General features: G+C 44.3%; 1 protein-coding gene across 3 annotated transcripts in view; it reads left to right on the top strand.

Annotated features, from left to right (window-relative positions):
- The window catches only part of DPY19L1 (dpy-19 like C-mannosyltransferase 1), a 2,006,077-nt gene that overhangs the window by 213,142 nt on the left and 1,776,309 nt on the right, over window positions 1–16,626 (top strand). For all 3 annotated transcript variants that reach the window (XM_069613244.1, XM_069613243.1, XM_069613242.1), the window contains exon 6: window positions 16,512–16,605. In XM_069613244.1, coding sequence (XP_069469345.1) covers window positions 16,512–16,605 — 94 coding nt within the window. The remainder of the gene's footprint in view (window positions 1–16,511; window positions 16,606–16,626) is intronic.

The raw sequence follows: 16,626 nt of genomic DNA, 5'->3' as shown, positions 1-16,626 counted from the left end.
AATCGGCCGTACACGTACCAAGCAGTTTTTTAAATTTAAAGCAAAACGTATTTATTACCCAGGATTCCCAGCCTGATGACGGGGAATATTCATGAGCATGTGAATCTTAGAAAGACACCAATGTTGGAGAACAGGAGTTCCAGGTAAGTAACATGTTCCTTCCTCTTCATAGGAAACGCTTCAGGGTAACAGGTCACATAATCCATGATTAATAAAAATGTACCCGTTTCCTAATCTGGATGATTCCAAAGGGACAATGAATATCCATCCCTATTCTCGAAAAAGGGTCCTCGACAATCGGAAGGCTGTAATGGGGAAAGGGGCACATTGGCATTAGATGTCTTCTGACATAGCGTACATGTTGCAATGTAGTTCTTGACATCCACATGTACACCCAGCCAGTAGAACCTTGGTATTATCTGGTTCTGGGTTTTCGTTATGCCCAGGTATCCGGAAGTCAGATGGGCATATGCCACCTCTAAGACAATGCGGCAGTGACTCAGAGGAACCACTAAGTGAGTTCTCGAGACTCCTTCAACTGTGGTATCTCCTTAGTAGAGGAGACATTTTTTATAAAGAAGGGGCCTCCTTTTTCTCTACCTTCTTAAGTCATGGCCTGGTGTAAAGCCTTGGCTAATATGGGGTCATTCTGTTGTGCAAATGCAAGGTCAGGGATTACTCCGGTGTCATCACACTGGTCCAAGCATTTCTGCAACAGATGCATCTTTTTTTCTGTTGGAGTAGCTTGAATAAGCAGGTGTTTGTCAGCGTCCCTATAACCCTTGTCACCTCTCTCTGTAATCCCATGTTCCTGTAGCTCCATAGGTTTGGGGAAAAAGGCACCCTCCAATATACCCTGTGTTATTTCCTACCCAACCTTTACGTGGTAGGCTTTCGTTCTATTATTATGGAGCCACATTTTTATATCTCCCCGATAGTATGGGTCGATTACCTCCACTACCACATCCAAACCATGTCTCCAGGCTAAACTGGATTTCGATATAGGTACTTTTTGGTGCCGAAACCTTGTTATCTGAAGTTGGAGAGTTGGTCACTATAAGCCTTTTTAGATGATTTAAAAAAGGCATTGAAGGAAAGTTTTGAACCCCAGCTCCCAGGCTCCTCCCTCTTCCAAGTAGAGTATTCAAATGTCTACAATGCCAATGCAGTGATCATCGAGTTGGTTCGAATGTTCATAGCTTTAAGCAAAGCATACGTCAGTATGGACTCTGTGCCATGGATGGCAGTCATTGCCTGCTCTGCATGACTGTTATAATACAAGATATTTGGTATTGCCATATTATTATTATTATTACAAAAAAAAAGTTTCAGTTTACAATAAACTTTTCATTTTGTCTTATCAAACTTATTGCATTTTAGTAATTCATTTCAATCAGTTCCCGTTTTCGAATCTTTCCATAATCTTCTTCCAAAAATGAAAAATTATGTTTCTGATGTTTGTTAATCTGCTTAGAATCACATGCTGTGCATAGGTCCGACATCCAGTGGTCACTGCGGAGTATTGCATTTTGTTTTTCGTAGTCGAAAAGGGGGCGTCGACAAGGCGTGTCTGTAACACTATCCCTATAGTGACGTGCGTTGTACCCACAATCCCTCACGCGTCGAGGTCCCTCAGATTGTTTTTTTCCGCCCAGCTACTGGTCGCCTTTATGCGGAGCTCCTAGAGTGACATTACAAAATAGTTTCTTCGACCTTTGGTAGTTTGTCATTAATATCAATAACGTAGATCCCTCCCCCTCGACGCAGAGCTGTTTCTCCGCCGAGCAAGAACTTCGACGGAAGGACGAGCGGAGGGGATCCTTCGGCACTGCAGAACACGTGCCAGGCCTCGCCCGCGATACACAGTAGGGAGAGTGGTGTTTTGTGGTCTTTCTTTCTTCTCTTTAAGAATGCCTTTCTCTTTCCCCTCCCTCTCTTTCAAGGTCGTAGTCACACTTATTGCCCTCAGCTATGGAGAGGACGCCATTTAGGTTTTGCCCGCTTTGCAAGGGTAAATATACCTGGAAGGATAAGCACAAACGGTGCAACCGTTGCTTACCCCTCGATCACCAAGAGGACGGCTGTGCGGCCTGTAAATTACTAAAGCCCAAAACTCTAAAAGACTGCAGGGTCAAAAGGTGGGCGGCCTACACCATGTCTAGGCCTGACTCCTCGCCCGCTGCCGCCGCTGCGGAGTGTGACGAGGACAGTGACTACACGGCCCCCGTAACGGAGGCTGTAGACCTCTCAAAGGAGCGTTCACGCTCGTCGCCGTCGTCGTCGTCCGTCCCCGGCCCCGACAAGCCCGGCTCACGGCCAACTTATGGGGATGAACACCCCGGCAACAAGGACGCACACGGAAAAACAACAAAGCACATACCCCCCGGCACGCATTCGTCGAAGACTAAGGCAGCCATAGCGCCAACGGGGACACCGGGCCCACTGGCGTCTTCCACCCACCGTAAGGGTCGTCAGCCCTCCCCGCCACCGCTTCCGCGACAGGCGACTGGGCATTCTAAAAATAAGGGCGCTAGCACCAAAACCTCCGGCGACGCGCATCGCAAGAACGCTCACGTTGCCAACAAGGACTCGACGGGCAAGGACTCGACGGGCAAGGACTCGACGAGCAAGGACTCGACGGGCAAAGGCTCGACGTTACATAGCGCGACGGTGACCGATCCCTCAGAAGAGAGAATGATCGCCGAAAGCCTCGCGCACATAGCATCTAAGGACGACCAGAGACGTACGGCGAGTGAGACGCCGAAAACCGCGCACAAGGCCAAAGATACGCCGAAAGCGCCGGAAAACAGATCAGGCCAGTTTCCGACGCCGACAGAAGGCCCTAGCCAGCGAGAAGGCTACTCAGAAGGTGAAGTCTCACTTTCTTCGACGTTATGGGACAGAACCAGACAATTACAGGAGGAAGAAACTCCTTTTTCATTCCCAGACCGTCCTGGCCGACCTCAGTGGACCTTTGAAAGGTTCCAGACCTGTATGGATAAACTAGACAGGTTCATGTCCATCCCAGAAGACAGGGCACCCAAGAGACCAAGGGAGGCACCCCTGGAGAGTCCTAGGGCTAAATACCAAAAGTGTTATAACCCCATACAGGAGAACATATACTCTTACAATCCCACTGAGGAAGACACCTTCTTCCAGGAGGAAGATGAGTTCACCTATGTTGAAGACCAACAAGAAGAGGAAGGTTTTCACGATGAAACTAACCTATGTGAGGAGGGATTCCAGGAGGACACAGGCGAGGGCGACCCAAATCCCTGGCAGTCACCGGCTAGGTCGACAGACACAGGCAGTAGCAGTATAGTCATCATTTCTACTGAAACTACACCAGTCAGGAACCCTTCACCTGTCGATGATCAACCCACCTTCAATGCACTGCTGAAGAAGGCAGCAGCACATTTCGAAATTGAAACTGGGGAAGTCACCCCAGACACCGATTTTGTGGAGAGGATTATCAAGGAAAACCCCCCCACTAGCCAAATTATACCCATCCTCGCCTCAGTTAAGAGACGTATTTCACCTTCTCTTTCCACTCCTGCATTGGTGAGAGGGGTCGATCCGAGGATTGAGAAACTGTTCTCTCCCTCTCAATCAGACCCATTATATATTAAGGGTCACTCAATCCCGGACTCCCTGGTCGTGACCAACACCAGGAAAAGGGCAGGAGTCCCACTATCTACCAGCGAGGCACCCCCAGATAAAGAAGGGAAGAAGCTGTATGCCCTAGCCAAGAGAATCACCACCTCTGCAGCATTCTCTACCAAAAATAATAATACCCTATTGGCAAGCTACGCCGATGCTCAACGGGCTAAACTCAAACAGGACATTGAAGAAGTTCCCGAACCCCTAAGGACTTGTTTGCTGGCTACAGTTAACGAGGGCTCTCTGGTCAACCAAAGCATCGTCAAGAATACCCTCGATTCAGCAGAGACGGCTGGCCGCACTTTGGTACAAGGAATTTTGCGGAAGCGTCACGTATGGCTTCGCAATTCCGGATTTAAGGCGGAAACACCAGCGTCCCTTATTAATAAACCTATAGAGGAGTCCAACCTCTTTGGGAGAGCAGTGGATGACGCGCTGGAGAACGCGAAAAAAGAATTTGACACAATAAAGACCTTAGACCAAATTTCAAAACCCCCTAACAGGCGGGGATTTGGTAATAAGCGCTTTTTTCGTGGACAACGCCAGCAACAAAACCAACAACAGTATTCTGCTAGCAATTACCAGGGTAATAGTGGCCAGTACAATCAGAGGGGTCAACGCCGTGGCAAAGGGAGAGGCCGGGGTTCCACCCCCAGAAGCTCCCAAGCCACCAACACCACCAAGTGACGTGAAGATTCGCGTCCCCTCCCATGCAACGCCGGTCGGGGGCCAGTTAACATCCTTTCTTCCAGCATGGGAGGGAATAACATCAGACCGCTGGGTACTTTCCACCGTAGCCCGTGGCTACTGTATAGAGTTCAACAGTTCCCCAACATACAGACCCCCGAGGGGACGCCGCATGACACCAGAACACCTCGCCATCCTTCTCCAAGAAGTGGACCAACTGCTGGAAAAAGGAGCCATAGAGGTCATGCCTCTATCTCAGGTAATGGAAGGTATCTATTCAGTGTACTTCCTTGTACCCAAAAAGGATCTAACCATGCGCCCTGTATTAGATCTGCGCCCAGCGAACAAGTTTGTCAAACCCCAAAAGTTTTGTATGGTGACCTTACAGGAAGTGATCCCACTGCTATCACAGGGAGATTACATGACAACACTGGACATGAAAGATGCATACTTTCATATTTTAATGTTGCCAGCGCACAGAAAATACCTCCGGTTCATGATAGAGGGCAAACACTACCAGTTCAGAGTGCTACCCTTCGGTATAGCATCTGCACCAAGGGTATTCACGAAAGTACTGGCAGTGGCAGGGGCCCACCTGCGCAGGTTATCCATCCCAGTATACCCTTACCTCGACGACTGGCTCATAACAGGGGATTCTTACGAGACATGCTTCTCAAACACCCAAAAGACTGTAGACCTTTTGTTCCAACTGGGCTTCTCCATCAACGAGAAGAAGTCCAGCTTAGACCCCAGCCAAGTCAAACAATTCCTAGGGGCTCTAATTCGAACAAAGGACGGCCTCGTCTTCCCCTCCAACAAGAGGGTCCAAAACATGCTGTTTCAGATCCCCCAATATGTGGCAGGTCGAGAGGTGACGGTGCGCAAAGCGATGCACTTGCTAGGAATGATGGCGTAGTGTATTTATTTGGTACCTCACGCGCGCCTGCGCATGCGCCCAATGCAAGAGTGGCTCAACAGCCAGTGGTGTCAGGCCAGCGGACAATGGGACGATCCAGTGGTGGTCTCGCAGGCCTTGGTTCTCTCACTATGGTGGTGGACAAAGGAAAACCTGATAATAGGAAAACCCTTTGCCACACCCGCGATGGAGGCCACTCTAACCACGGACGCATCCCTCAGGATGGGGGGCTCACCTATCCCATCAGACTGCTCACGGAGTGTGGACTCCGAGCGTAGCATCCAAGCACATAAACCTACTGGAGCTACTGGCCGTGTTCAAAGCACTAAAAGCCTTAAAAGCCTTCCAGGAACACCTACAAGGGAAGACAGTGATGGTCCTTACAGACAGCACCACAGGCATGTACTACATCAACAAGCAGGGGGGCACCCACTCTCCAGGACTGTCCAAGCTGTCCCAGAATATATGGAAGTGGGCTCTCAGACACATGTTCCTACTGTCACAACACGTACCAGGGGAACTCAATCTGCTAGCAGACGAACTCAGCAGAGACTTCCCCCTGCCCGAAGAGTACGAATGGCGATTGCACGAAGACATCGTCTTAGACGTCTTCACGCAATGGGGAATCCCGGAAATAGACCTGTTCGCAACTCTGGAGAACTCACAATGCCAAAGTTACGCCTCCAGGTACCCCCAGAACCAGTCCAAGGGGAACGGTCTGTCGATTCAATGGTCAGGGAAATTTGTTTACGCCTTTCCCCCGACTCCCCTTCTCAACAAAGTTGTGCACAAGATGCACCAGGAACAAGTTACCATGATACTAGTGACCCCAATGTGGGCCCGGCAGCCATGGTTCGCTCACTTGATGGAGATGTCCTATCTCCCCCAGTGAAACTTCCCTGCCCGTACAACATGCTGTCACAGGACAAGGGCAGGACACTGCATCCATGCCCTCAGACCATGAACTTAGCAGCCTGGCTCCTGAGATCATAGAATTTGGACATCTACAACTTCCGCAGAGATATATGGACATCCTCAGGGAAGCCAGAAAACCTAATACTTGCCACTGCTATTCTAGCAAGTGGAGAAGATTTGTCATCTGGTGTAGAGGTAAGAGCATCAACCCGGTTGACTGCTCTCCCACACATATTGTTCTGTACTTGACCCATTTACTGGATTCAGGTCTAGTGTTCAATTCCATTAAAGTCCACCTGGCGGCACTTTCTGCATACACCACTTCCCAACTTAAAGTGTCGTGGTGGAAGATACCAGTTATCAAGGCCTTCATGGAGGGGGTAAAGAGAATACACCCTCCGATAGCTAACCCAGCTCCCGGATGGGACTTAAATGTGGTACTTTCCAGACTCATGGGCTCGCCATTTGAACCCATGCACAAGGCAACTCTTAAAGATCTCACTCTTAAGACTGCTTTCCTAATAGCTGTCACCTCCATTAGGAGAGTAAGTGAACTACAGGCTCTTTCTGTTCTAGACCCCTTCGTAACAGTTCACAAAGATAAGGTGGTTCTACGCACACACCCAAGGTTTGCACCGAAATTCATCTCGAAATTCCATGTAAACCAGTCAATAGAACTACCAACGTTCTTTCAAAACCCTTCCAACTCGGGAGAAAAAAGTCTGCATACACTGGATGTACGCAGAGCTGTCATGTTCTACATGGAAAGAACCAGGCCACTGAGAAAGACTAATCAGTTCTTTGTCTCTGTGGCAGCAGGAAGAGAAGGAGATGCAGTCTCAAAGTCCACTATATCTAGATGGATTGTTCAATGCATCACTCTCTGTTACACTCTTGCTAAGAGAGAACTACCCTTCAAGCTAAGAGCACATTCTACTCGAGGCACTGGGGCTTCCATAGTTTTCATAGCAAATGTTCCCCTTGAGTCCATCTGCAAAGCGGCTACCTGGAGTTCTGTGCACACCTTTACAAAACACTTCTGTCTAGATGCACACTCTAGATCTGACTCCCAGGTGGGACAGGCAGTATTAAGACATCTTTTCTCTACTGTTCCTTCTCATAACCCACCGCCAACTCCGGGTACTGCTCGCTAGTCTATGCACAACATGTGATTCTAAGCAGATTAACAAACATCAGAAGACAATGCATTACTTACCGTAAAAGCATTTCTGATGGTTGTATTTGCTTAGATTCACATGCGCCCACCCTTCCTCCACGCTCGGATGGAAGGAACATAGACATCTTTCTACATCTCTCTCTTTTCTGTACTCACTCACGTATAGAAGGCTCCCTCAGGGCAGAAAAAATACAAACAGAGGGACCTCGACGCGTGAGGGATTGTGGGTACAACGCACGTCACTATAAGGATAGTGTTACAGACACGCCTTGTCGACGTCCCCTTTTCGACTACGAAAAACAAAATGCAATACTCCGCAGTGACCACTGGATGTCGGACTTATGCACAGCATGTGAATCTAAGCAGATACAACCATCAGAAATGCTTTTACGGTAAGTAATGCATTGTCATATCATTCGTTTCTCAATCCCTGACAGTATCCAAGCCCATCTTTGGTCAGAGCTCATTGTCTTTTGTGTAGACTCAAAGTAAGATCGACATACACTTCTTTCTTTAGCAAGGGCAGGACATAACATCGTCAGATGATACAAACTTTCAGTTTCGTCTTGATTTTTGCATATCCGACAAAAGATTTCTTTGTTATCTTACTGTATAACATTCTTACTAGTCTTTCCCTAGTGGGTAATATGTTCAACCGAAATTTCATAAAAAACATTCTTATTTCTTTATCAGGAAATATAAACAGGTACGGTGGCAATTCGTTGATGGCTCTGATTTCTGTTTTACATGCCATATTATCTTTGTATCGGCTTATGAATTTGTTCGTATTTATCCAATCTTGATACATTAATCGTTTCTTTGCATGTTGGGGCCTCATTTGTAACATTTCTTCTGTTATATCTTCGTTTCTTAAAGATATTAGTATTTGTTGTTTCCATTTTAATAAGGCCCTAGCATTTATAGGATCAGTATTCGGTAGGAAGATTTCTAGCGCTGGTACTGTTTGTTCCCATGTTATTTTTCGGAAAAGATCGCATTTTTTCCAGCGTACCACCGATGCAAGCGATTGAACTGCAATTTCAGCTCTGATACGACTTGTAGGGAAGGATGTGGGCAACCTCATTATTTTCCGCCAAAAGGTAGCTTCCAGAATTGGCCATATCTTTTCTGACAAATTAATGTTTTGCTTCCGTATGTAAGGATAGGAATGACCTTACTCCTATAAAATGTAATGATTGGTCGATAAGAAAATTTGCCATATTTTTCATGGAGTACATATCCTTGCCTCGCCAAAACCATGACTTTTTTTTTAGATGCATTTCCCATTCTTTTTCGATCATTGTTTGACTGATCACAATATCCAAATACTTGTACGATGATACAATGTTGATAATGGAGTTGTTAATGAGTATCACCGGTGTTTTTTTCATTTTGTTTCGGTTTCATAATCGCCATGACTTTTGTTTTTGCTATATTTATTTTCAAGTCATTTCTTTCCATATAGTCTGTCAACATTCGAAGACTCTCTTGTAAGTCTTTCGGTGTTTTATCAAGTAGAACGATGTCATCAGCATACATCATTATCGGTATTTTTACTGAGTTTATTTTTGGAGGGTATATTCTGTCTGACTTCATTTCATGTGGAAGATCTGATGTGAAGAGATTGAAAAGAGTGGCTGCAAGTGGGCACCCCTGTTTCAGTCCATTCCAGGTCTCGATATAAGCACTCATTTGCCCATCTTTAGTTAGCCTTACTCGTATTTTTGTTGAAGAGTAGAGTAGCTTTATTGGTTGCAGTATATATCAGGGGGGGCAGTTCCACTTTTCCAATTTGTTCCATAGCAAATGTCGGTTCACACAATCGAAAGCAAGGTGTAAATCAACTAAAGCTATCCAGACCTGTTGCTTTGAGCACTTTGCTTCATGTTTTACAAGATTCAGCAGAAATAGGTTGAGGTTTGTCCCGACTCCGCAAAAAGAGCCAGTTTGGCGGGTCGCAATCCGTTTGTTATCTGTGGCCCATGCCGTTAGTGACCTCAATAGTATGGTTACAAAAATGTTGCCCAAAGGATCTAATAATGCAATGGGCCTATAGTTTGTTGGGCTCTCTTTGTCTCCTTGTTTAAAGATTTGGATCAGGACCGCTAGTTTCCAAGTTGAAGGTATTTGGTTCAATTGATTAATCAATGTAATGATTTGTAATAACATGTCCGCCCATATCTCTGGAGAAGCTTTAATTAGAGCATTTGTGAGGCCATCCGGTCCTGGGGCTCTTGAATTGTTCAATTTCGTAATTATGTGTAAAATGTGTTGTCTGGTAATGGTAATTTCCCATTTATTAATTTTCTGTTGGAATGGGAGTTCGGGATCATCTTTCTTCTTGTATAGACCGGCAAAATGTTCTAGCCAGCGGTCTTGAACACTTTGCGTAGGGTTTAACAAACTCCATAGATCTCGAGTGTTCTGATTGTTAAGGCAAGCCAGCATTTGCTCCGAATCTTGCTGCAACATGGAACTTTTATGAGATTTTAACCAATTCTGGTATTTTTGTTTGGCAGTGTTGGTTGCAAGGTGCGATTCTTTAGTTCTTAGCTTATTTAATTGTCTACATAATTTTTGTAGCTCCCTTTTTTTCGTTGCAATCAACGGATCATAGGTATGAATATGAGGCAATTGTTGTTTTTTCCAATCTTTATGCTGTTGATAGTGTGGTTCGAATAGCCATTCATAATTTATTTTGTCGAGATCTTTTTTTTCCTGTTTCCTGAAATTTCTGATTTATACCCAGAACATCAACAGTCTTCAGTCGCAGTCTTGTAGCTTTAGCATTCAGTTCCATGGCAGGCAGTGTAATTTGCTCTTTGTCTAGATTCTGCATTTGCCATGTGATTGATAACATACGATGGTCGCTGTTATTATTCTCTGTGATTCCTGTTTTCATCATTGCATTCGCAATCTTCTCCGAAATAATATATATATAGTCCAACGCTGCTTCCGATGTCCCTTGTGACCAAGTTGGAATTAATTGGAAGTTAGCATTTTGATAACTTCCAGTCAGAGTAAGATTCCTTGTTTTCATTTCTTTCATCCAAGATTTGGCTTTCTGGGAGAGAGCGTTCTTCTCTTTTTGATTTCCGGCTTTGTCAAAGATGTGTATGTTTAAATCTCCACATATTATTATGTCGCTTGCTGGAAACTTGATGACAAGTTCATCGAGGGCTGTCAAGAATGTGTCTAGATATGAGGTTTCATCTAGCACTAGAGGATTCCAATACATGTTAAATATAACGATCCAAGGTGACTGATTACAGAAGGGTTTATTTTGTTGTTGTACCATGACATATTGGGTCCATGGGTTCAAGTTTGTTGTTTCCACCGGGGTCCAAAGGGAGTTAATTTTTATCATCATAATCTGTCCTGATGCTGTTCTTCCTTTTTGTTGTGTGATGGCTGGATTAGTAAAGATGTTATATCCTTCACACATAGGGGGATGGGACAACCATGTCTCTTGAAGACAGATTATGTGAGATTGCTGTAGCTTAGGATGAGTTTGGTGGAATAGGTGTCCATGACCTCTTGTATTCCATGATGTTAATAGGATAGGTACATTCTGTTTTTTCACTCGTTGTTATGATGATACAGATAGAATACTTTCATTTTCTTGTGAAAGAAATGTGTATTCTCTTCTGATATATCTAGATGTAGACAGTCCTTGATTAGCTTGAATTTCTTCTTCCATGCTATAGGACATAATTGTTGATGATGAGTCATTATTTCTTGTAGAGGCGAGGCACAGATCTGATTTCTCATATTCGCGTCTGAATGGCAATTGGTCATCTTTATTTTTCATCATTGTATTGTGAATTGACCGGTTGTCTGTATTCTTCTTCTTAATACATTTAAAGCCAATATATTGTAACTGGATGTCAGCTTGTAGGATTTCTTGCATAGTTCTCTGGTTCGTAAGCTGTATTTCAACTGTATCAAGATTCTCATCATCTAGAAATTTGACCAGATTTATGTCCTTCGTGGTGATGTGCTTCAGTTCTGGGATAGCCTGGATAACACGTAAACTGTTAGTACGGTTTAGTATGACCGCCGGCTTTGCTGGTCGTAAATGTGTCATTGAAATTACGTATTTCTCTTGACGTTTTAAGGGATCGACAAATGTAGGTGTTTTCAGCAATGGGTAAGCAAAACTCCTCTCGTCATCAGTCGGCTGACGTTGACTATATATCAACAAATAATTTCTGTGTTCTCTTAAGGCTTTATGGTCATTGGTTCTAGTTTTTTTTTTTTTTTAGTTTTGTTTTTTCCATGCTATAATTGCTTTCTAGTTCTTCATCCGATATATCACTGCAGGAGAGCTCTATTCGATGGTTGATAGTCGGATCAAGGTTTGGATATTGATTTAAAAGAATCACGTCCTTGATGTTCTGATCTTGGTCTATAGCGGAAATATCCAGAGGGTTGCCATCCGGGTAGGTGGACAGATCTAACAGTTCAGCTTCATCTTTTGCCTCCACTTGTTGTGATTCCATTCGTGTCGATGGAGGGATCTGTCTTTTTTTCCTGTCTTTTTCTTTGGTTATTAACTTGTTTGGTTTGGATATCTGGTTTCTGTGTATGGATTTGGGTTTTCAGTAACCCTTCATGTTGCTGGGGTGTAGTCAGATTTCTTAAAAACGCACGGGATCCTGTTTGTCGTTTCTTATTTTTTCCTTCATTGATGACCTTTCCTTTTATGTTTTTTCTGTCATCAGGCTTTAGAAATAGGTCAAAGGGTAAGGAATCTGATCTTTGCGGAGGTAACATCGCTGTTTTTGCATGGTTTGTCTCTCTGGGAGTCGTTGCCATCGAGGTTATATTCTCGGAGTGTACTTCTTGTTGTCTCTGTACAGTCTGGTCTAGTATTTTCTCTGGTAAAGACAATTCTGTGAGTTTTGCCGTTATCTTTGCCATCTCATTCATAAGTGCCCTAACAGCTGAATTCCCTTGCATACGTTCCATTCGATCTGCACTGGCAATTTCCGCTCGTCTGTTTTGCCACATACGACTTGTTTCCGCCTCAGTATCCAAACGTTGTTGTATTTGGCATATGAAGTTCTCAATATGAATCTGTTTAGTGTGCATCAGCGCGATCAGAGTGGCTTGGTCTTTAATGGCGTCAACATTTGTCTCATGCAGTTTTAAGAACGGGATCAATGACTGTGATGTTGTTGTAATCAATACATTTTGTAATTCCATCATTGTTGTTGGTAATTGGGCCATATTCGGGTACTCTTTCAGTTCTTCTGGCATTCTGTAGTCAGATATGCCAGGGTCTGATGGGGGCCGGTATTCTAGCTTTACTGGCCTCTGTCTATCTTCTGTTACCTCGTGCGTTTTATCAAAATATTCCAATGGATTGGCTCTCCAGGCAAAGAAAGAGTTAGCATCTTTCGGTTTTAGCACCGGTGTTGATGTATGACATAATTTTTTTGTATTTAAATCTTTGTGGTTTTGATCTTGCTCAACTGATAATTCGTGTGAAGTCATTAATGAGTTTAGTTCCATCATGTCCAGTGACAGGCAAGCTGCTCTAAAGGGTTTTTGTTGCTCAATTTCCTGTGTATGAGAAATCTTTCCCATTTTTTTTTCTTGAACTTGCACCCATAATGCTCTTGCACGTATAGCCTTCACTTTCCTTTGGCTTGAAATTTCGTTTGCGGACATTTGTGTTATGTTTCACACTTTGATCTTGTTTTCTAGTTCCAGTAGAGAGTTCCGGAGTAATCACTGCTTCACATGCCACTTCCAAGTTGTGGCAAAGTGACTGCGGGTCTTTTCCTTGCTTTAGCACCGGAGGAGGAGGATGCCATTCCTCATCAGCGGCCCCAGAGGGCAGTGTCGACAGAGCTTTCGAGCTCTGTGGTTCGTCTGGGTCTGTTGTCCGATCTTCAACGCTCAGAAAGGGCATCCCCACAGCGCCCCCACAGCCACCAGTCCCTCCCCCATCGGGGGTCTCTGCATCGACGGGGGCCCAGCAGCCGGTAGGGTATCCACCCGCACCCCGACTCCATCTGGGGACCAAAGCGGACAATAACGGACACCCAGCCCCGCCCCCCGCCATTAAAGCCAGGGCAGCGGCGGGACCGCCGAGCAACACCCCTGTGCAGGGGGGCACCGAGCTGCCGCCAGGTAGGAGGGGGAATGGGGGGACTCCGGGTTAGCGCATGGATTATGCGACAGGGAATTGGTATTAGATGTCTGTTCCAGACAGGAACTGGTTGGGGGTGGCGTTTTACTTGTATTTTTCAGATCCTTGCGCTTACTGTTAGGGCGAGGATCAAAGACCGCAATTGTTGCATTAAGGCTGCTTACCTTCTTTTCCCGCGTCGCAATGTCCACATTGCTCTTAGTACGAAGTAGGTGTTGAGTCGTGCTTTTTTCTTTGGATAATGTTGCAAAGGCTTGTGCAATGGAAGGTTGTTTCTTGTTAGGTGTCATATCAGAATCAATATTCGGTTCAGTTTTTCCTCTCAACCGGGTCCTGGGTCTAGATGCAGTGGGCATAAGGGGAGGCTGTTTCGATTCGCCACCGTTTTTCTTCTGACTCATACTGTTTCCGAAAAGTAGAAAGGTTGTGACTTTATTCCAGGGAGTCGTCCAAGCAGGCGCACTTCTGCCACAAGTCAGGTTAAAAAAAAGAAAGAAAAAAGGAACTGAGGGTGTCAGGCGGAGTCGCAGGGTCGCCCCAAGAGCCCAAAGACCCTAAGACTCTGCGACCTGACTCTGCGGCCGCTCCGCGGGTTGTGGGAGTCTTCTTCTCCCCAAAGGATGTAGAAAGAGGACTGGAACAGCAGGGAAATTCTTCAGAGTCTGTGCACCTAAGACTCTGCGACGTGACTCAGCATCAGAAAAATAACCTTATAGCTAGGGAGAACAACTTCCCAAAATACTGAAAGATTCTGCAACAACGGCCACCACGTAAACAGAAGTAGTGCCGCAAAAGATCAATTCAGCCACGGTTTCCAAAGTAGTGGCAAATTCCAAAGTAATAGTCCAACAGGGGCATCTCAGATCTGGACCAACATGGAGCAAATCGTGTTGTCCACGTTTTTCCTTCCACAGGTACTTGTAACACCTGGCATCAGTAGGTGCAGGAGCCTCTCCACGGGCGTCACTTATCGTGTGGTGGCTGATCTTTTATTATGGAACCGCTTCTGTTCTCAGCCAGCATTATTCAGGACCCATGTGGTAAATCCTTGCCATAACCTTATGCTTAGGGAGGGAGGTTTGCATCCAGTACCGCACTGTGGAGAGGTGTAGCTAGTTTGCATTTAGTTATACTGGCGATCTTGCAGTGGGAGAAAGAAATGTATTGGAGGCTGCTCACCAAGACAAATGTTCTTGTGGCTCACCAAAAGTGCATTTCTCAAAAGCTGATATTACCAAAGTCTTTAACAAATGCTGTACCATTTTGCCCATAACGCGTTTGTAATTCAACCTTGATATTATGATCTGAAATAGCAGTATCGCATGCAAAGAGTATTGGATAGAGTTGGGAATGAAGCTTAGTAATTGTACATGTCAAAATGACAGCCTGTTGATAAGTTATAATTAATATAACCTTGTCATACGGTATCGCAAGGATAAAGTAAAATGACACTGGTTGTATTATTCTGCTGGTGCAGCAGTGTTCATTGTCACCAGCCATAGCTTACCTACCCTATTAAGTTGAATTTTTACATTGTTCACTGCTGTAATATGGATCATACTCTGATGTTTAATACTCATGGCATGGGTTATAAATTACAACGGGCAGTTTTTGACTTCAGTTACCCAGGGTATGATTAGTTCATGGGAAATGAGCCTACTGTCTGTGGCTTTCTAATAAGTCTGCATCAGGGAGGCTTTAAATAAGTAATATCTTTGTTTGTGGAAAAAGTATTCCTAATGGCATCCGGAAACAGGACCAAAGGCAGCCACCACTGATTTGATATGTAAACACCTTCCCTTGATGTAGTTCTTAAAGGGTGAGACCTGGCCATGCGTTCAAAGAGCAACATCAAAAATGTGTATGTAATGCTTGGCAAAGCTGTGCTGTGAAATATTCTTTGTTGAATTGGCTGAGCTGGACTCTTGCCAAGAATTGAAATGGTGTGGGGGTATATTCAAACTGTAGTCACCCACACACGCCAAAGTTAAACATAAAAATAAGTTAAAAATAATTCTCCTTCCCAAAGTGGGTATTTTAGGTGAGGAAAATCTGTATTTTAACTGTAAAATAGAGGTTTGTATTCCATACTTCTTTGCACCTAATAATTGATAGACCTTTAATGCTGGATTTTTAATTCATAGTCCCTCTTAAAATAAGGCAGTAATGCTATTAAAACACCCTGCAGTGAAACTGTTCTATTAGTACCACTGATAGAAACGTTTTAGTAAACCTGTTGGTTTGGAGCAGATGCCAGGTTTATGTGTTTTTTTTTCCCCAAATTCATTTTTTTGGTGGGGTAGAGGGGTTCTCTTTTATTCTGTTGATGTTCTTCGGGAGTATGTGTCTTTTACGCCATATACATTTATGGTAGGAATGGATTCCACTAACATTGTGATTTGTGTGTATTCCCTACTACTTTCATTTTTTTCTCCCCCAAAATATGCTTAAACCTGCATTTCCTACAGCTGTGCAGTGTAAAAGTTAATAAAAACCACAAAGACGGATAGAAAATACCACTTGAACCCACAGTGGGCGGTGATGAGACACATTTCTGGAAACAATAGAATGCATGCTACCTTAGCTGCTGAGTTATTAGCAATGACCTTTATAAAACATTTAATCTTTACCTTGAGGTCTAATCTTGGTTAATTAATGATCTTTAATGAGCTCCAGTGTTAGAATCCAGTTTTCGTTCATACTCCTACAATTGCATTGGCCTAATTTAACAGGTGTGTATGTGGGTGTTAGGGATCCATAGTCGAGAACCAGTGTTCCCCTTTTCAGTGTTTCTTCCTCCCCCTGTACTATATAAAGATCACACATAGTTTACTGATTTGGATCTTATGCTTGTTTTACTCAAGTTGTATACACAACGTATACTTTCAAATTCATTTAAGCGTTCTACTGGTTGGCACGCCAATTAGTAAAAATTAACAGTTGGTATTTTTCATATTCTGTTTTGTGATTTATAGCTCTGTATCATTTGTTAACAGGAATGGGAGACCCTGCTTACTTTTATGTGAATTTGATTTTTGTCATAAACGGACTACTGATGTCATTGTTCTTCATATATGGAACATATCTAAGGTAAGGCAATGGATTTTGTGT

The sequence above is a fragment of the Ambystoma mexicanum genome, chromosome 5p, assembly GCF_040938575.1.
Source record: "Ambystoma mexicanum isolate Mex_15411 chromosome 5p, UKY_AmexF1_1, whole genome shotgun sequence".
In the NCBI taxonomy this organism is placed as follows: Eukaryota; Metazoa; Chordata; class Amphibia; order Caudata; family Ambystomatidae; genus Ambystoma; species Ambystoma mexicanum.
Note: the sequence above shows the minus strand (reverse complement) of the source record. Positions and strands in the feature narration are given on the sequence as shown.